The 21,424-nt window shown below is 43.7% G+C and overlaps 1 protein-coding gene across 5 annotated transcripts in view; it reads left to right on the top strand.

Moving 5' to 3' along the window:
• The window catches only part of vti1a (vesicle transport through interaction with t-SNAREs 1A), an 87,300-nt gene extending 68,190 nt beyond the window's left edge, over positions 1-19,110 (top strand). For all 5 annotated transcript variants that reach the window (XM_057025506.1, XM_057025520.1, XM_057025511.1 and 2 more), the window contains one exon: positions 17,423-19,110. Coding sequence is in view for 3 of the 5 variants with exons in the window: in XM_057025511.1 (XP_056881491.1) it covers positions 17,423-17,516 (94 nt within the window). In the remaining 2 variants the exon portion in view is untranslated. The remainder of the gene's footprint in view (positions 1-17,422) is intronic.
• The last annotated feature ends 2,314 nt before the right edge of the window (positions 19,111-21,424 follow it).

Raw genomic sequence — 21,424 nt, 5'->3', positions numbered from 1 at the left:
TTTTGGGGAGTGAACCAGCTATGCACGGCTGGTAATGACAGGTTCCGTGTGGCCCGTGGCCTGCGGCCCAGCCTGCTGTTTGTTTGGAGAGTGCTGCTCTGCCATCAAGTGCTGGCCCAGCTGGCAGCGGTTCCATTGCCCCTTTGGCCTGATGTCTAGGGCTTGTTAGGCCCACACCAGCCAGTCAGACAGGCATCCAGGAGGCAGCAGAGGAAGGAGTGGAGGAGTGGGGGCCTGACAGAGGAGAGGAGCTGTTGGCTGAGCACCCTGGTGCCAGGCCAGGCCCTTTGCCAAATAGAGAGAAGACTTCCCTGAACACATCACGATCTTCACATCTCTGTGGCGACAGGGATCTCAGTTTGCACCTCAAGGCTAAACAACATCCCGTCGTGATCTGTCTCAACAACCATGTTCACAGAACAGCCCTGAAAACTTTGCAAATGCACACATTCTCCCATCTAACCCTGGCTTATTGCGGTCAACAGTTCTTGTGGACAGTAACACATTCCTGAATTTAAGACCTTTTTTCTTATTTGCATTTTTTGGGACCTATGTAGTGTAATATAACACAAGAGTTGTTATTTACCCACAAATACGCTTTGCCACCACGGTCCAAATGTTCCGTTGCCCATCATACATCTGTAAAAGTTTCCTTGAGGCTGAGGGATTGGAAAAATGTTGACCTCTAAAGTCATTGCTTTAAGTCTTTTTTATAGATTTCAGAAGCAATAAAGACACTGAACTCTGTAACTATGGTGTAAGCTGTATGTGGACTTGCATAATTTAGGTTAGAAAAGTAAGAAAATAATTTTTAATAAACAAAACTAAACAAAGAAAAAATAGAATTTGTACTCTTTTAATGTTCATTTAAAGCACATCTTCATCTCATAAAGTGGAGAGCTGTGTTGTTTGTTATCAGACTGTTTGCTGGGTCACATGGGTACATCCTGTCAGCCATTGTGTAAACGTTAAACCCCACCCCACATTCTGATGGCGCCGGAGTTGACTTTGCCAGAGTGTTAAGGGGAAGTTGTGAGGACACTGACGACTTGGCTTTGCGTCCTGGTGTCACTTTCCCAGCCTGTTTGTGGAGCCCGCCTGCCCCCCTCGTTTTCCTCATTTGACCCGAATGCTTCACTGAATATCCCACACATGTGAGGAGGCTGATATCCCAGCCAGCGACAAATGTTTTCCTACGCTTACCCTTGCATGAGCTTTGTCCACAGCCTTTCACCTTCGACCCTGCCCACAGTGGCTCTGTTTGTTAGATGTTTTGCCTGACTCCTAAGCTAGGACTGTATTTTGCTTAAAAAGACGTTGATGTATGCCCATCTAAAAGTTTCCCTGTGGTATAGCATTTTAGTGCAGACTTGATTTAAACCATTTCTAAACACTGGTTTCTCCTCACCAACCTTTAATTACAAAGTTTGGTTGCGACCAAGGCACAACGTTGAAGCAAAGCATCATGTAAGACAAGCGTATAATAGCCGAGAGCACCAGATTCAGAGGAAAGTAGGTCACTCAGAGAGAAAAATGCGGTACTCGAATAAATAACAGTAATTATCATTTGAAAAATAGTGTATATAGTATTAATTTGCAGAGTATATTATCTATGATTGCTGTTCAAAGGCATTAATTACTTTCAGAATTTGCAGAAGTTTAATCATTTTTGTGACCTTTAGATGAACCTTAAAATGAGACATGAGTCGTTCCCCATCAATAGCTAAGTTTACAAACCACTGGGTCGCATACCAGTCGGACAGGCATTCAGTGTATTATGATGCCCTGAAGAGTATCATCATTGTGACCCAGAGCAGTGGTTAAGCTTTCCTCCAACTCTGTGACAAAGGAAGCTGTGAGGCCGTGCCTGAGGCCAAGACTATCAGCGCTATCAGTACAGCAGTGAACAAGCATAACAATAAGCCCTGTCAGATAATGGTGTCAACAGTGCGATTGTTAAGCTTCATTTGTGCAAGGAATGTCCTGGTCCCTGGTTTAATGGTAACATGTCGCTCTCTATTGACTCAATGGGTCTGATTCTCACCCTGCTGGTTATTCTATTTCTTCCCTTTTTTTTCTAGAGTGATATATTGTAGTTTCTGCCGTGCATTAAAATCTTTCCCTTTCCTCAAACTTTAAGATGTCAGAAAGGTCAGTTGCTGGCCTAAAGACATAGATGTGGGAGGTGACATGGTGTTTTACACGAGCTTATCTTGCCTCCCACTGAGTTCTGTATTGTATAACCCTGATCAGAAATTCCCAGGTTTTTTTTTTCTTCATTTATTAACTTTGGTTCTCTTTAAGCTATCAATATTTGGAATAATCCTGAAAGTCTGACAAAGGTGGCTGGTGCTTTAACACGGACGCATGTGCACACAAATTTCTATCCTGTTTTTATTTTTTTATTACATTTTTCTGTTGTTGAAATCCAACTTGCCCATTGTAGTTGCAGCTTTCATTTTGTCTGTTGCCATTAAGGTCATTTTGCTGAGCCTTCCCATCTGAGCTTCAGCCTTCCTTTTACCTGACCAACAGGATAAAATGATTTCTTTTCTCCTCTTCTCCTTTAGTCAGAATATTGCTTCCTCCTCCACCATGCCACATCCCCCTACCTCTCTCCTAACGGTAAACGTTAAGATCCAGGAGTGGATCAATGGCTGTTATCCTTTGATGTGCTAGGACGCATTACTAGCGGTGAGTTCTAATTGGAGCAGAGCGCCAAGGATCAATGCTGGCTGTAATTGCCTGACACAGGGATGGGTGTGAGACTTTATTATCATTAATATTTAGACATGATGTGGGAGGACCCAGCCGAGGCTAAGTGTACAACAGCGGTGCGAGCCTTTGATCTCAGAAAATAAGCAGATCGATTGAGGGTTGAGGGGTGGCTGAAGGAAAACAGGTCGTGGAAGAGTGGCGAGCTGGTCGGACGAATTAGTGAGACCTGCAACCTGGATTTTATTGAATTTCTCTCGGAAGTTTTCCTTCAGCATAGCAAAGGTCGTGCAAGGCAGAAGACCTATAGCTAAAATAGCAATCTCTCCAGTGCCAAGGGAAGCATGCAGGCTCAATTTTAACTTGGGTCACAAAGAGAAAACAACATTAAAAAAAAGTGTTATATGCCATTCAATTTGGTATTTTGTCAAAAAGGAAAAGAAAGTTTAAAATAAGAATACCTGATGTTCTTGTTTGCAAAGTTTTAAATCACTACATTGTATTAATTGCCAAAATAACTATGTTATGGAGTGGTTTAAATTTAGACAGGGGGTTATTGTTTTGCAGTAACAAAATATGATGGTGGAGGCCTTCTCAGGTCTCGGGAGTGTCAGCAAACACAAGATGTTACCTAATCTAATAGGCAAGGAGAATGCTGACTGTCTGATGGTACACTCCTCGTAGTGTGGCCAGAGGGGACAGAGGCTATCCCTGCTATCCAAAGAGGACAGGACTGAGACTGTGATGTATACGTAGACTCAGTTCTCACTCCTCTGTTTGTGTGACTTGCCTCCATGGAAATTGATACCTTAATCATCGTGCTTAGTGAGACAAAGATATTTAACAGGTCACATAGTAACAGGTGTGTTCACTGCCATGGATGTGACCTGCTGTGTGCTGTTGGACTGAGAATCCAGACAGGATCGAGGTCAAAGGGGATAATGATCCCAACACAAGATGTAGTGAGATGCGTGACTTTGATGCTCGACGATGAAGATGCTTTCTTAGTTATGAAATTTAATTATAAATTCACTAATAATAGTTAAAATATGCTTTTTTTCCTCAATGTGGCCAGTTCCTTTGATTTATGAAGTATATTAATTGTACTCTCTCCTTTTAATTTTTTGTATAACCTGTAAAAAGCAAAATTAATCTCATCTTGGCAGCATATGATGTTAAAAGTTAGTGTGTTTGCTCAGTACTTGTGTGTTTGTGTGTGCATGCTTGTTTTGTACAGACACCTTTTTTCTGTGTGTGTGTGTGTGTGTGTGTGGTGTGTGTGTGTGTGTGTGTGTGTGTGTGTGGTGAATGAGGAATAGAGATAACAGAGGAAGACTCGTTTAGAGGAGCTGTCTTACTCAGAGGCGTCCCCATCTGTTCGCCTGTGCCTAATTGTTCCTGGGTGCGAAGACATGGGGGGGAAGGAAGCAACTGTACTCCTCCCCTGTTCCAGAGTTATTTCTGTAACATTAAAAGAACCACCAGCGCACTCCAGATTATTGCCATGTAAATAATGGCACTTGGCTCGATTCCCTGCTAATGAATGTCATTTACTTTTCCAAACGAGGATTAATTATCGACCGAGGACCTCTCTCGCCTCCCTCCGGGAGCATAACACAATTAGTTGCCAAAAGAGCACTGATAATATTTGTGTTTTTAAAATATGTATATAGGAGTCCATGTGTGCATATGCTCCAGTGACACACAACAGCCTCTCAATTACCTGTCTGCTCAATTCTGTGGTCTGACCTGGGAGACAAGAAGAGCAAAAGGGAGGCATATGGCTTAATGTTTTTGCCTCAAATTGAATTTAATGGTTCTGGTTGGATGTCGGCGTTGCACATTTTTGTTGTGAAACTCGGGGAAAGGAGACTTGTGTCTCTTTGGAGCCAGCCTTCTGGTTGCAAAATAAAGCCAGGAAAACAAACACGGGCCTCAAATTAGATTTCCCAAAACATTGCATTCCCTCTCATTTTACACACCACTGTGGCCTGCAGACCAGAATAGAATAACCCGTGAAATCCGCTTCAGATTCAGGACGGTGCAGTCATTGGAAAATTGGACAAATGAGTGCTCTCTGGCTGTATCTGAGATCTGAGAGTTTTAATTTACTTGTGGTGTGTTGTGAGACTGCCCAGTTTACATTGATATGCCATTACTACAATTCTATTCCAGCAATTAAAATGTTTCCCCTTTACTCTTTTGCACCGACTCCTCATGTCATATCCACTCCCCCCCCCCCCCCCATCAAATTGCCTCTCCCTGCATGGGCTGCTTGAGCCGATGCACTTAACCCAAATGAAGGAGAAGCCAGGAATCAGGGATATTTCTGTCGACAGTGGCACAGTTTGCGGTATGGACCCCCTCCTGAGGAGCTCATACTTTGAAAACACTGCCGAATTTAAAGGGTTAAAAAACAGAAAGGCCCAAACTTCTGAGAGGAGAAAAAAAGGAGGAATCATTGCTGTCAAGTTTAAACCCACAAGCCATTTTTTTTAGTAAATGTGAGCTTTTAATATTTTCACGCTTTTGTTTATAGTCGTATATTTGATATGACAATGATTTGACTCGGTTCTTCTTTGATCAAGGCAGCAGTGATCAACAATAAAGATCAGACTAATTAACATCACAACATGTATATAAAGGCAGAGGAATCATTGAAATATCTTTTGATATTTTGAGGAAAATGTATTCTTGATATTTTATAGAATATGAAGTACACTCTACATACGATAATGGATAACTTAGAGAGACAGTCTGGGAGGGAAGAGACCATACCGCGAACAACAGCCATCTCCCTCCTACCTTTTCACACCATCCAAATTTTATGGCTAGATTTTGTTACTTCTCGCTGGCTCACCTCACAGTGTGAAATGAGCGAGACCGAACTATCCCTCTCACTCCACCCCTCGAGCTTGCAGACACATGAGCACTGCCAAGAATGGCGTTTCTGTTTGCACTGAAACATGAGGACGTTTACGACCCGCTGACTGCGTCGTTCGAAATGCCGCCGTAGATTATGTCGCAATGCCAGAGGAAAGGCTTGCGCTTGTACAATTGAGTATGTGTTTGTGATTTTCTGACGAGAGATTGACTTTACTTCTGTCAATACTTGCTCATTGTTCTGTTGACGTTTCATTTTGCGGTTAAAGGAGTGTTGCATTTGCTCTGTCGAAATCTGCAATCCTTAATAACATTGAATCATCTGGCAACAATCCTTTTCTTTAGTTTCTTTGGTCCCTACCTGCTTTCTCTCAGGGGGAGGGGTGAGGGGGATGCTCCAGGCTGCAGCAGGTTTAGCAGGCTTCGAGCAGCGCGAGAATAATTTTGGATCTGCTCTGTTTCATCACCTCCTGCTGTCAGAAGTTTGTTTCTGAAGCAGGAGTCTAAACACTTGCTTCCTTCCATGATGTGTCAAAAGTGGCACTTTGTTGAGCTGCTGGATTTCTGTCTGGCAGGTTTTACCCAGCCGAAATAAATGGGAATGTGCAGCGCACGAGTTGTGATCTCTGTTTAACGTAAAACGGAGACTTGTGTGAACCTGTATTCTTGTGGTGTAATGTTTGTATTTGTTTGAGTGTTTGCTTTGTTTTCAGGTTTGCGAGTTTCCATAAATTCACTCATCCACTTTTTCTGTGATGTCAAGTTGTTTTAACTGTCAGGATATTCCCAACTATTGTCTCATACATTCCAGTACCAGGAATTATGTGTCATTCACCAAGTGTGAGGAAATGTTTCAATAAAAGCTTTTGATTCTGCAGCAGGTGATGCATTTAAATCTTCTAAACCAGTAGTTCATCCAAGTTCTCTTTGGAATACAACCTTAAAAATGTACTGATTGTAGCACTCTCTCTCTCTCAGGCAAACGTTGTCGGAACCTGTGGAAATCGGTGTTAAAGAGTTGAAGGTTTTTGAAAGTGGCTGCGTGCATGAGGTTTAAGTGAACAAATGGATAAATAACCAGCGGCTTTTTTTGAATGACTCCCTCTGGCCAAGAGCCAGACAGGTAATTCCTCCGGCATACTTTCAGGAGGGCCCCAGCAAGCCAAGCCTGCCTCAGTGTTCAGACTGTCTGCACATTTCTGCTGCTGATGGCATACCAGGGGCGCCATTTTCCTCTCTGAGACAGACAAGCCAGAGGATCTGATTGGCCTTCTGCCAAAGCACACTCACAAAGGCCCCTTTGACAGCAGGTCATTCAGTTATCCAAGCAGTAGGCAGAGGGAGAGAGGGATAATCTAGAAGAAAGTCTCTTAGCCATCTCAGTAACATTTAAGGTTCATTAATGGGGAAAAGAATTTAAACTATATATTGTTTTTGTAGTTGCCGCTGTAATACTGTAGGGCATATGAGTCACAGAATTTTAAATCAAATGAACAATCGCACACGAGGATATGGGCTCTGTTCTTTTTGCCATTTGTAGTAGGAAGTGGAGGGATGCAATTAACAATCGGTGTCATTTTTACATCCAAGAATAGAATTTGTAGGTAAATATAATAAATCGCTGTGTATATTTTGGTTTCGTGTACAATCAGCTCAGAAAAAGGATTGTGTTTCTTTTATAAACCTTTTTAGAGCAGTCATCCCTTAATATACTGATTAATTAAAGATTGTGGCCGTTATTTGATTAAATCTTTCCCGTATCTGTCAAAAGTTTTCAGCAAGTGAAATGTGTGGCTGTAACTTGCAATCCAGTCCATCACTAATTAGTCTGCATTTTGACCAGCATCATACCAAGCTCAGCCATTAGCTCCTCCATGTTGTGATGTTGATGGCGCTTCACATGTTATATTTTCATCATAAAGCCGTGTAGGAGCTGACACGGTTGCATTAAATGGATGCTGATGTCTGCTTGTGTACTCCGGTGCTCATTATCTCTCCAGTCCAGGCCCTGCTTCTCCGCTTTCTCCTGCTGCCCATCTCCTCCCCTGTGTACGAGCCGCTTTGCATACGACTGATGTTTAAATGCTGCATTGTTAACTGACGTGGGGTAGCCCTCTGCTGACCCGGGAGGTATTTGCTTGTTTGATCACGGGGCAGCAGTTTTAATGTATCGAAGCAGCGCCGCGCTGCAAAAGCCCCCAGTATAAGTGGAGATGGAGGGTGAAGGCAGGATGAGGGTTCCACTGGCTGGAGGCCTGACAGTACAGAAGGAAGGTGATTATGAGAATATCTATTGGTCAGCAAGGCCAGAGGAGACTCTGCTGACCCTGCACATCCACTTATATAATGGTGGGTGTTGGTATTCCAGGGGCGTGTTGAGAGGGTTGTGGCAAAGTCCGAGAACAGGGCTCTATTGATGAGCAATATTTCCATCTGAGTGTTTTTTAGGGCATGCTGCTCCTGTTTCTTTTTTCATAGTGTACAATTGACCTTTCTGATTTGCATCTTCTTAAAAAAGCCGTTTATTTGCATAGAAAGTTTTCTTCATTTCCTCCTTACAGAATGTTCTTTTATCGGTAAGTTTGTGCTGTTTGTTGCAGGTTCTAGGCCTTAGTCAGACAGAGAGGTGGCTTAGTGTTGGAGATCCCCATCTTTACATCTGCATGGCTGGACAAAAGAATCCTACTTTGCCAACTCGCAACACAAGAGAAGAAAAATGAGGAAAAACAGCTAAAAACCCACATGATACAAACAGTGTACAAGTTTGTATTTTACACCTGGGGGCCTGTGTATCAAGACCCTGTTTGTGCTGAAGCTAACCCAGCTCTGGCCTCTCAAAAGAAAATATTGAACACCGATACACCCTCCTAGCCTTTTGCTCTGTCTTCCTTGCCCTTTTTCTTCCTATCTGCTCTTTTTTGTCTTTGGTTCTTTTCTTATGGGAAGTCTCTTAGAGCAGCAGTGACCATAGATACCAGGGGAGAGAAAGGGTAAGAAACCCCACATTGGTTGACTTGATCTTTAATATTTGATGGCCAGTTCACCCATGAATTTCCCATAGCATTCCATAGTAGGCTTGTGATGTGCGGAGTGTAAGGCAACAGATGGAAATGACTCCAGGGATTTGATGCTCTGCTTTGGGTCAGCATCAGGACCATCACGACCGGTGAGACTCCCTCCACAAGAGAGCAGCGGAAAATCTTGTATTTCTTTACATTTTGCATTTGTCAGCCGAGAAAAAGTCAACAACATTGGGAACCTTATGGCTTTGAGTCTTGCGACATAAATGAAATTGATTAACTACATAACTTTTATTCATAGTTTGTCAGCAGACTGTTCCTATAGATCCCCCCGCTTAATCGTGCTTTAGATTGATCCTTTTGTATTTGTGTTAAGCGCCACGGATTCTCACAAGAACTCATAACCGGATTCCACAAATATGGATTGGCTCTTGCATTCCCAAAGGTCCCAAAGCAGGCCAGATGCCCCTTGACTTTTAAACCTCTGCTCACAGCAAAAAGAGGTAAAGCTGTAATCTGCATCTCACTGCCCACACTGCTGCTGAGGACGGAGCGACCGCCACGTGACGGTGCTTCTAGAGGAGTGAAGGATGGACTTGTTGGCTATCTCCCGCTGTCATTGTCACCCCTCAAAGTTCTCTTTCTCTGTCTCTTTGTTTTCTCCTTTTAACACCTCTTTCCTTTTTCAGAGTTTTCGTCAAGGGTTTGTCCTTGCATGGCTGCTGGCCCTGATTAGCAGTTCTTCAGAGCCTAAGCGTCTATTGATCATGCCTCCAGAGCACTAAGCAAATGCCGCAATATTGCTGTAACTGCAAATATCGCTGTCACAATGCTGGCTTCCTTTGTATAGCGGCGGCCACGGGTTTGTGGATTTGTTGGTGATGCAGGCACCCATGACTGAACCGGTAACACTCGTGGGGCTAGAGCTGCGCTCCCCATCTAGCTTACTCTATTTATCATGATTTCATAGACAAACGTAAGTTTCTTCTTAACTTGGGTTATCTTGATCCCTGTTCAAGTCTTCCCCCCTTTCTCTCTTCCTCAGGCTGTCTCAGCTTAGGCATGTGGACCAGGAAACTAGTCTGCAAATTTAATGGAACAGCATGGATTATTTAGACTGACTAAAGCCTTCCTTGTAGTGTCAAATGGGGGGGGGGCTTGTGGGAAGACATGATATCCCTACATTCTCTCTCTCTCCCACTCTCCCCTGTCTCACTCCCTCTTCTATATTTCATCTCTATCTGCTCACCACCTGGATAAAGTGATCTGCACCAGTGCTGGCAAACAAGCTTTACCTGATGGTCCATATAACCCTGTATTGTTCTGCGATTTCACACCAGACTGCCAGTTTACGCAGTGCACACCTGTTGTGGACACACGCGAGCAAAATTGCTCTTGCACAATCTTTAACACTCGTTCAAGTACAGTCTGAAACTGACCTTTGGCAGGCTTAGTCTGTTCCTGTCTGCAGAAGGGTTTGGAGTTTAGAACTAAGAAAGGATCCCTGTGGAAAGTTTTTAAGAATCCGTTCAAATGCAATCAAATGGTGGACAGGTTATGAGGTTCAAGGTGTTCCTTTCCTTGGTAACCTATGACCTCTAACATTTTATTTCTGTTATTTGTTTAGGATTATATACGTTCCCCTGCCATTTCTTTTATTATCTCATCTATGATGCTGTATTAAGAATTGGTGAAAATAGTTGCAATTACTACTACAACTACTATGAATCCATGGGTTACTACAGAACAAGTTAAAGGTCTGTGTTCTGTGACATACAGATTTGATAACCTTTACTATTTGGGTCAAATGTTTAATTTATTTATGCTGTTTTGAAAATTATTGGATAGATATACATATAAGTAGTTCAAGCTAAATCTAGACAAAGTTTAGCCACACGGAAATCTTTCCATTATGTTCAAACATAACTTCTCTTTATCTTAAAATCACTTATTTAATTGCACTGGACAGACTTTGATATCATTATTAAGCTCTTTGTAAATGTAACTTTTTTTAACACATGAACAGGTATACTTAGTTTAAGAGTCGTTTTTATTATAGTTATTTTTAATAATAGAAACAACAGAAAAGAAACAAAAACAAACTTTGTCATAGAAACGATTTTTAATGTAGAAAATAATTCAATTTTTTTTACACATATTTGGATTTTTATACATAAATAAATACATATATGAATGTTTTCAGGCAAACATCCAGCAAGTTCAGGCTCTTTGCAGATTTGTCTAAGAAGAGGTTTGTGAGTGGGTGTGTGTTTGTCTGTGTGTGTGTGTGTGTGTGTGTGTTGTGTGTGTGTGTGTGTGTGTGTGCGCGTGTGTATGTGTGTTCTTGCATGTTTAGTGTGCATGCTGGTGGGCACTGTTGCAATATCATGTGTATGTGGAGACACACAGGATGCAGAGTTAAAACCACGCGGGATTTGCAGCAAATATTTGGAGAGTGCTTATAAAATGGCAAACAAACACCAAGCAGAGAAACTTCCTTAGTAGATAATAAAACGGCGCAGACATAAACATCAATATCCTTGCTGCTTCTTTGTCGTGGAATCCTAAACAGATGTCTTTTGGCCCCAGAGAGATTCATTTAACGGTTCACTGTTTTTATATTGAGGAGAAACCAGCAAATTAAACTAAGTGAAGGCTTATCTTGTACAGAACATCACACAAAAGGCATATGTTGACTCTTTTTATATGGCAGTCCGACTATTAAGACACAAAATTCTCTCCTGTTGAGATCGTCTTTTCATCAAACACCAAGAGCACAGAACTTTTGTTCATCTGTCTGTGACACCGTGTTGCACCATAACACATCAGCTCTTTCTGTCTTTCTTTATTTAAAATAAGAGGGAGCTTGTTTGTGTGATTTATATGCTGTAATGAGAATAACTGAACACCGTGTACATTTTTAGAGGAGATCACAGTTATGGAGGTCTACGACTCTGACAGCTCATGTTAAGCCCCTTTTCACCGGCCTGTAATCGGATCGGTGGCTTGCCCCCGGCCCTGGCAGGAAACGGTGCGAATGCTCACAAATGTCATGCTATCAGAGGGCTATCAAGGTATCACATTAATATCAGGTACTGTTGGTGAATTTATTATAAGAATCCTGGTCAGGAATGTACAGCAACAAGTAAACTTGGGGAAACGCGGGACAAATAGAAGGTGAGGTGTTAAAAAGTACGAAGTCTCACTCAAGTGCAGGAAAGAACTGAATACTTGAGTGAGGAGACAGAAAATGACACTTGGGGAGGAGAATGGATGATAGGGAAGGCTCAGGAAGGCACCTGTACATCACATCAGGACCAGAAATTTCAGCACCTACACAAAATTGCTGTCGGCAAAAAAAAAGTTTGCTAAAAAGAAAAAATTTCCAGTCACAGTTGTATTCTCCTTCCTTCACTCACCCTGTTTTCCATCTCCTTACTCTTCCCCTCCTTTTAGTCTCTGCTATACACTTGCATACACATTCCTCCCACGCCTCTGCGTTCCTCCTCCTTTCTTCCTCTATCCCTCCATTTCTCCATCTCCTCTTATGTCTCCTTCGGCCCTTCCTCTCTTCCTCCATGCAACACCTTTCTGGGAGAGAACAGGACCCGGCCTGGGTTGTTAGCCGGCGAATAAAAAATGGATGAATCCCGCTGCTGTACTCCTGCGTCAAGTTGGTAGAAAGACAGGGGAGCTAAGTGGGAGACGGAGAGGCCGGTGTGAAATATGCTGAGCACAATCTCCAAATAAAAAGCTGTCCATCTTTTATCTTTTTAGTCAATACAGGGCAAAATAAGACTTGTCCAGTAGTGTCAGTAGTGGGGGGAAAAGACGGAAGTAAATTGTCTGGGCACACTGAATGATTAATCAGCAAATTCAGAAATAACTATTCCAAGGCACCGGTAAGTGGACTATGCAACTTTAGAAATCCTAAACTCAAAGTTGGCATGTTGCATTAGTCTCTCAGACCGTATCTTCATGTAAAATATGTGCTCTTTAAGTTGAATCCAGCTGTTTGTTGTCTGCACATTTGTGCGTTCATTCATGTTTAGTGTGTTGTGGGCATGTGGGTGCGTTCTTTAATATTTGTTTTAGCAACAACATGGTGGTTGAGACTTCTTTCAATGATTACTACAAACTGCTTTTTAATTAAAGTCCCGTTTTTGTTGTTTGCACGCCTGTTTCAGGTTCATCTTCTTTTCTTTTTCTTGAACACCCCCTTGGGGACAATAGGCAGAGTGAAACCTGGTGGGATCAGATCCCTCCAACAAAACAGGTCAAGTCATTATCTCCGCAGAGCAACGTGAACTCATCTGATTTTCCTGGATCGTTTCCCCCTCAGTTTACTTCTTGTCTTTGTCTCGATTGAAGCCTTTCTCACCTTTTCGTCGCTCAGTCGGGATGGATAACAGGCTCCGCCTTCAGTTGTCTGTGGAGGAACTCCAGACCGGGATATGTACGCACGCCACTGCGATGAACCATATATTTGTATTAGTTTGTGATAACAAGTTAATGCATTAGTTAGAACTTACCCCCACCAATGTTCCACCTCTGTGTCCATCACTCAAACCATTTGTGAGCACATTGATCCTGCCCTCCCTCCACCCCTCCAATCCCTCTCATGCTGTATATTCCCAGGGTCTGGAGGGAGGAGAACCAGAATGGCTCAGACAGCCATTGATTTTTATTTTATTGGCCTACTAGTGAAAAGAGGAGGGAACGGGGAGGGCCTGAGAGATGCAACTTGCAGCTAAGTTTGTTGTTAATATTCCGTGTGTGTGTGTGTGTGTGTGTGTGTGTGTGTGTGTGTGTGTGTGTGTGTGTGTGTGAGTGCACCTGTGTATTTCTAGTTGTATTTAACTATGGGTCGGCTCTCTTGCTGTCTGAGACAGTTTTTGTTTTTAGGTAGGTGATGTTATTTGTCTAAGAGGTGTGTGTGTGTGTGGTGTGCGTGTGTGTGTGTGTGTGTGTGCGTGTGTGTGTGTGTGTGTGTGTGTGTGTGTGTGTGCGTGCGTGCGTGTTGTGTGTGTGTGTGTGTGTGAAGGAACTGAAGGAACTGGAGAATCCAGATTGTTGATGAAGCTGGCATGAGGGACCTGGACCCCAACACACACACACGCTCCCTCTCTCTCACACTCACACACACGCGTGCGCACACACACGTGTGCACACATGCAGACACACACACACACACGCAGCTGAGGTGCATCCCGGTGCTCATTAGAGCTGGTAATAAGGCTGTGCTGCTGGAAGAGAAGGGGGAGAAATAGGGAAAGGAAAAGGAGGGAGGAGGAAGAGGGTGGGAAGCAAGAAAGGGGAAAAAAATGGGCGATTTTAAATTTTAATAACACTGGTAAGATTTTGTAAATCTTTCCTGACAGAAAAGTCCTCATTATTTTCATCTGTCTCTGAGGAGCCTCTCCTCTAGCTTTGCCTCCATGGGTAAACGGACTTCACTCTCCTTCGTGTCTGCTTCTGTCTCTGCCTCTCTTCTACCTTTCTTTTCCTTTTCTCCTTTTGTTTTACTCTCCACTGCTTTAATGTGTCTTTCTTTCTACTTGCTGCATTTGTTTTTTTGCCCCTCTTTACACTCATCATTTAAACTCTGCTTCACTCTTTCCCGTGTTTTTGGGCGAGACTGGCGTCCTGTGATGAAGCAGCACCCGGAGCCAGTAGAACAAGTGGTGTTGTGAGCATTTATTGGCTGACACTCAGAAATTGTTGTTGTCTGCTTCTGTGCATATGTGTTTTTTGCTTTTAATATCTTGTGGATCATAGAAGTTAGTGAAATAATTGTAGAGGCACGCGTACACGTGCGCCTAACTCACACATCATAAATCATTCCTCTTCACACACACACACACAGCCTTACACACACAACCCGAGTCAAGTGTCAACGCTGGAGGATGGATCCGGTTTGATAAGTTCTGTTCTGTCTGGCTACGCGTCAGGACAGGATCAACCACACAGCAGACAAAAACCATGTTTTTCACTCCTCTTAGTTCCCAATTTTTGGAATGTTTGAGACTTCAGCTGATTTATATTCTCCATGTATGGGAGCTTTTATTTTAGATGCTGCTTTTATTAAGCTTTTCATCTTTACTCTTACTTTAATCCACAATTTTTTTTGTGACACATAAAAATGGCTTTGAGTGACCACTTTAATTAGATAAGTATTAATTCCGGAGTGCAACATAAATTCTTAAAGCAAGCCAAGCGTCTTAAAAATGTTTTTCCCCTAAATTTAAGCCATACATTCTTAATGTAAAGTCAATGTATTTACCAATAATCCATTTTTGTTTTTTAAAGTCATTAACAATCTTAATTATTACGATATTTCCTTTTCAAGGCCCATTATGGTAGTTTATAGATTGATTAATTATTACTATCTGAGTTTATTTATTCTACTGGCAGATTCTTCTCTCTCTCAGAACTTTCATATTAGATTAGTTAGATTATTTCTGCTAGGGCTGTTTTCCCAGCATGCGCTGATGAGGGGATTATGAAATCAATCTGCTTCTCTCTTTAATGGACACCAGTTCTTACAAGTAAACACGTTCACAGTCAATTAAAATGAAATGGCGGTCGGCGCTAAAATAATAAAACCCTTTTCCGTCCATTGACGGGCCTGGATCACCTGCGGATTGTAACAGGCGAACAATGAGGTCTAATGTTACATAAGTAATGACCATCCAGTCTTCTCACCTCAGCCGTGGTTGACAGAGAAGAGACGGTGTTAATGTCCTCACTCCTGTAGCTGTCAGAATACGACCGCACCTCTACTTTGGACATGGATATATATATTTTTTTAACATTGCTCAACTGAATTAGGAATGCACCAACCTTTCCTATGTGTAACTCCTCCCAGTCTGTCTGACTAGATCTGTGCGTGTGTGCATGCGTGTGTGTGTGTGTGTGTGTGCCTGCCTGCCTGCAGGTCCTGTGGTTCATAACCTCCAAAAGATCTTGTAGTTTCACTTGAGTAATTGTAAGCGTTACAAAAGAGATGCGCAAGGCTGTGATTTCTGCTTCATCCTTGACATTCTGTTGCTCACAGTGGATTTAAGCACAAAGCCACAGAAGTGGAAGGCGCGCTCCGTCTGAGTTTTTAGCTTTTTGATTGAGTTTAACCTCAGTATTATTTCTGTTTTGGCAGCTCGGCATTTTTGAGTGGGCAGTGCTAAATTTGCATCAAGCTTCTGCTTAAGTGTTTCAGTTGCCACAAATAAGATCAGCTACCTTACAGCAGACTTCAAGACACGTTTGTTAGATTGGCATGCAGGATATCAGTTTGGGTCAAAGTAGGTGTTTTTTTGTTTTTTCTAAGTATCTGTCCCCTGAGAAGAAGTTGTTAAATTGCAGCACTGTCACACTCCTCAGCGCTTTGAACGCTGCGGCGTTTGAAGTTATTCCACGTTGTTTGCTACCAAATCAAACTGCGTTTAATGAATGCGATTCACTCCCCTCCTCTAGCAACCTCCTCTATCAGGAGGCGAAACTAACTTCCTGTTCACCCCCCCTCCCTTCAGGCCACAAGTCGTCCTCTCCTCTTTACAGCTTTCTAACAGTATCAAGAGAAAGGGATCTGGAGTCTTGTGTACATGTGCACGAGCACCTCCTCAGGGTATTTAACTGAGATAAATAATCATTGTGAATAATGAATGTATATTAATAGGGTTAGACGTGGCCTTGCTAATCCTGCTCTGATTAGGGTTTCAGTGGGATCTCCTCCCCCTAGCTAGCGTCATCTCATCCACACACTCTATCAGCCTGCCATGATTTCAGCAGTGTGCTATGACTTCTTACTTGAGCTCTCCAGCGTGAGAGCTTAGCACACCTTGATGTTAAATCGTCACAAGTGTCGTGTTTAACTGCCCACAGAATTAGGAGAGATACGCATCGATTCAAGGCTAAACCGTCAGGGGCGTTGTTCTAAATCAAAGGTCGACTGCAGAAAATGTATAAAGCATAATACAAAGGCACGATGGGCTACTCGAGGCTACCGCGGGTCTGCGTCGGTGGACTGAAGGATGCTGGGAGCTCCGTTGGCGTTTCAGGCTCCGACTTGGGCTTCAGAGGGTAGCAGGGTGACTGAACATCCAGTCAACCCCCCCCCCCCTTCTTTCTTTCCAGTGATAAATGGCCACAGCATGAGCTATTCATCTCCTGCTTAGAAAAGTGGACACTGCCCTCCCTCCCCACCTCCCGGGCCTCTCCCTCACCCCTCCACAAGTCAGCAAATGTGATAATTCTCTCATTTGTCAGGAGCAGCAGAGGGTTCGCGGGGCAAGTCTGTGTGAGAATTTTGGGAGCGGGCGTAGAGATGCGAGCTGCCACTTCCTGTCCATTTTGTCTTTTTTTTTTTTTTGCAATTTTCCTTTGTTTTGTTTTTTTTTTTTAAAGTGTCCTTGTAAATTTTCTTAGGTCATACTGGGAACATTTAAATCTGAAAAAAAGGGTTTAATGGCAAATTCCAGCCGATTTTACTACCCTCGGGAAATGACAGAGGCCCTTTTTTCCACTCTAAATGTGCCAATTACTTGTTAATACTAATTCTCGTGTTGTTTCATTTTCCTGTTTTTTGCGCGTGTCCATTTTGTGTCCATCTTACCCTCCTGTGGCTGGTCTACAGACCAGAAAACACCTTATCAGAAAAGCCTAATAAACCTCATTATTGGTCACGTGCACATGTGACTTGTGGCTGTTTTATGTGTTGTTTTTTTTACTTTTATTCAACAGCCAAACCTGATCCTCTCTCTCTCTCTCTCTCTCCCTCTCTCTCCCTCTCTCTCTTTTCACTGCAGGATCATCCAGAATCGTGTCCTGATCTTCATCCTCGGAGCCATCATCCTTGTCACCATAATCCTGGCCATCCTTTTCAATCTGCGAGGCCACTGATCTCCATCCCCCCTCCACACACCCACATACACTCGCACCCCCACCCCGACAAATACAAACACACACATTTGTGATTAATAGCGACAAAGCGTTGTTCAGCTGTAATTAGGACAAATGGTCCTCATGAATCACTGTTTCCAAGGTCTGACAGGGAGCTTTTTCCATCTCTTTCTCCTTCTCTGGTTGCTGTTTGTTTCGCTCTTACCTTCCCTCTCTTCTTGTTTTTCCTTTCTCATGTCTACTCTTTTGTCAGACTTTGTTTTACAGCTCCAAGGACAAGAATGGGGCAGAGGGCCAGTGTTTGTTTAAGACATTGTCCTTGTTGATGTCTTCAGGTGAACAAAGCCTCTGTGGTTGTTGTTGTTTTTTTGGTTTTTTTTTTTTGCATTTTTCTTCTATTAAAGAGGAAGCAGGTTGTTTATTCATGTGTTTGCATGCACAATGGCATAAAGATGAAGACGGACACCACTTCCCCCCCCGGATACAGACATTAATCTTGTTATGGTGGCTGCCGCATTAGTTATCAATAAATGGAGCTGCAATAAAACCCCAATCTCAAATATAATTAAGCCGCAATCATTAACTTTTATGCGATTGTTGTATTTTGGTTTAGGAGGGGGGGACTGGCAAGCAAGACAGGAGGGTGGGATTATTGTTTTACTGGATTCAACCACCAGAGGGCAGTCATGACGCTTTGGTGTCAATATAAGGGGGGCTGTGGTGCTCATCATTTTCTTTGTGCGTGCAGGAGGGAGTAGAAGTTGCACACATATACAGTGGTTACACTTGGACATGAATTACAACTGTGCATTTTAGGCTTACATGGTATTTTTAGTCAACAACACCAAGAACAGGCACACACCAAACGACGTTTGTCTTTATGTAACTATGACTGAACTGACCATCAAGCGCCCCCCCACCCCACCCCAAGCAGCACAGAAAGCAGTGCCTTTAAATAAGATTGCTCCTCCTTTATAAAGCTCAGAAGAGCCAAAAATAGATGAGCGGCACTACCTTGAAAAGAGAGGACGCGCAACAAAGTGTTGAGGTCAGGGCCGCTCCGCTTTGGCATTAGACCGTTTTGCCAGAAGCGTTGGTGTTCTCGCTCGTTTACGGTTGTCGTAATTGATTATTTTTGGTCTGCAACGTTGTGACAACACCGGTTGGAAATCTAAAATCGAAGTTTTGTCAGTTAACGCCACTTCAGCGGTTCAGAGATCCCAACATTACGGGATCCAGAGGTACATCCGGCTCAGACACCCACACCTCCCTCCCTGTCACAGACGTTTTAATTATTGTGTAAATTGATACTGAGAGTACTAACATTTAAATCCATGTATAGTGTGTGTCACTGTCATTGCAAGTGATTCATTTGCTATTTATTTATGACTGCATATAAATATTCAGTTTAAATCTTTGTGCTAGAAATGTTTATTTTATAAACTGTAACAATCCAGACTTAACGATGTTTTTTTTGTTGTTAGACTAAAATGCCCACATCAGGACCAACTGAGGTTATTTCATGTTTGGTTGTGTGACTTAAAGTGTTTTTTTTTCTTCTTCTGTTCATATAAATGAATCTACAGGACTTGGATCCGGCGCTCTTATTTTCTTTTTCTTCTATGTTGTCGAGCAAGAGTCTTGTGATGCTATTCTCCTCATATTTGTGTTTATTTATCCAGCCCGAGGATGTCCCCCATCTGCCCTCGTTTGAGTGTTCCTGTGAGTTAAATGCTGCTTAATTATGCGTCGGAAATTTCGGGAGCACATTGGGGAGACGTTTGGAACTTATAACGAAGCTGCTGTTTCAACTGTGCTGGAGCGCGCCTGCGCGCATCTCCTGCGGTGGCGGCCGACGATTCCCGACGAGCACATTTGCTATTCTGTTTCAGGGCCGCGCTCTTCGTTTTCCTAGTTGCAGGGGTGTTGAGCTGGTGTGTCCCCTCCACCTCCCTGGCACCCCCCCCCCCCCCCTACCTATAAACCATTACGCAGGCCCTCACCAGCCGCAGCGCCACCGCCTGCTTCAAAGCCTGAAATTAATGGCCAACAAAATAGCGCGCCTCTGACCGTCCCATGCGGGGACGACCCACCAAGACTTATCATTAGAGTGAAGGAATAATGCAAGAAAGAGAGGAGAATGAAATGGAACGGGGACGGTCGTGGGGGGGGGGTGGAGGGGTGTTGAAATCCCTGGCAGTTTGACAAACCTCATCTGGTAATGACCCTCGGTGATTGTTTTCACCCACTGCTTAGTGTGTGTGCGCCCACATGCCGACGTGTGCGCTCTTCCCTTTCTATCCCTCCTTCTCTCCCCTGCTTCTCTCTACCTCTGCTGCCACCTTTCCCCCCCTCCCCTCCCTCCCAGCCTGTCAGACGAGCGGAGCAGTAGCTAGCGAGCGAGCGAGCGGTGGAAGGCAGCGTGGCGGCGGCTTCCATTTGAAGTTGTAATGGTGTCAAAAAGTCAGGGCTGACTGACAGACGTCAGTCCCACAGGGCCTCATTAAAAACAGACCCACTTGACAAGGAAATAATTGAGCGCCGGCGACAACTCGGGGGCCCCTCTGCGTTTTCAGATGTTTATATTTTCTTTTCATTATTAGCGCCAGGCTATTATGTTCATTAAGACATGGCATTAAAACAAGTTTTTAAAAGCCAGGAGAGGAGAGGGAGGGACAGAAGGAAGGCAAGACGAGCAGAGGTGGGAAGATAACGATTTGTTTAGAGCCCCCCCCCCCCGTCCTGTTTTATTATTTGAACAGGAGCACTGTCGTGTGATACCAAGGCAGACGTTGGCGATCATATACCACTCCTCTCCTTTTCCCCCTCTTTTTTCCTCCTCTTTTCCTCTTAACTCATCCGTCACTTTCATCTCCTGCTCATCTGTCCACCTGCTTGTCTTCCTCCCTCTCACCCCCGCCCCTCGTTGGCCCCCCGCCTGAGCGGCAAGTGTCGGTGGTATAGGACCCTAGATTATTCATCAACCCCCACCCCCCCAATTCACTGATTTGGTTTCCGACAAGTATCTCGCCACAGAAGGCTGAGGATGGAAACTTGTCAAAAATAGGTTATATCTTATTCCAAGGGGCAACAATAGCAGCAGGTACAGACACCTTTTAATATTTAATTTAGACGGGTGTTAACCCTCCTTAAGTGACTGGTGCTGTGGGTTCCATACAGACACCAGGAGTAAGACGGGTGAGGCGAGAGGGGAGAGCAATTATTTGAAGTCTGAAAGCGATTTTGAATCTCCCGTTTCCCAGACACAGGGTGGAGTCTTTGGACGTCCGCGTTTTATTCCCTTTTCCTCCCATTTTTCCCCCTCTATTGACAACATGTGATCCTGCAGCATTTTCTCATTTTCTTTGCAGTGTTTTCACATTAAAAAACACAGGTCCCTCAACAAGGAACCTCTGCGATTCGCAGCACCTCACAAAAAAGCCTGACGTATTTCAGCCGTTTAAGGACTGTGACAAGCATGGTTTTAGCCTTCTGTCCCCCCAGTGAAAGACAGGCCTTTCAAACGGAATAAACAGCCCCTGTGGTGGGCGAGCGGCGGGAGGGTGGGACGCTTCATCTCCAGGAGTGTCCACACCACCACCCATATACATACAGACTCCCAAGACAAACCCACAATGGCATTGTCTGAGAAGTACAATGACTCTTCCACAGTGTGTAGACTGGAACCCCCCCCCCCCCCACCAAACCCGATACACATGTGTTCTGGTGTAGGCCTGTTAGAAGCGGAGCCATGTTCTCTGTTTGTACACTGCACCAGTCCAAGCAGAATGGCTTTCATTCTCTCCTTAGCCCTTTATCTGTGCTTTCTCTCACCCCCCATCTGTGCCGGCGACCATTTTTAATGGTGTTTGTGCCCGCAAAGAAATGACAATGCCCCCTATTATGTG

This window comes from Takifugu flavidus, chromosome 1 (assembly GCF_003711565.1).
Source record: "Takifugu flavidus isolate HTHZ2018 chromosome 1, ASM371156v2, whole genome shotgun sequence".
NCBI classification, from domain to species: domain Eukaryota; kingdom Metazoa; phylum Chordata; class Actinopteri; order Tetraodontiformes; family Tetraodontidae; genus Takifugu; species Takifugu flavidus.
This window is presented reverse-complemented; position numbering and strand designations above follow the sequence as displayed.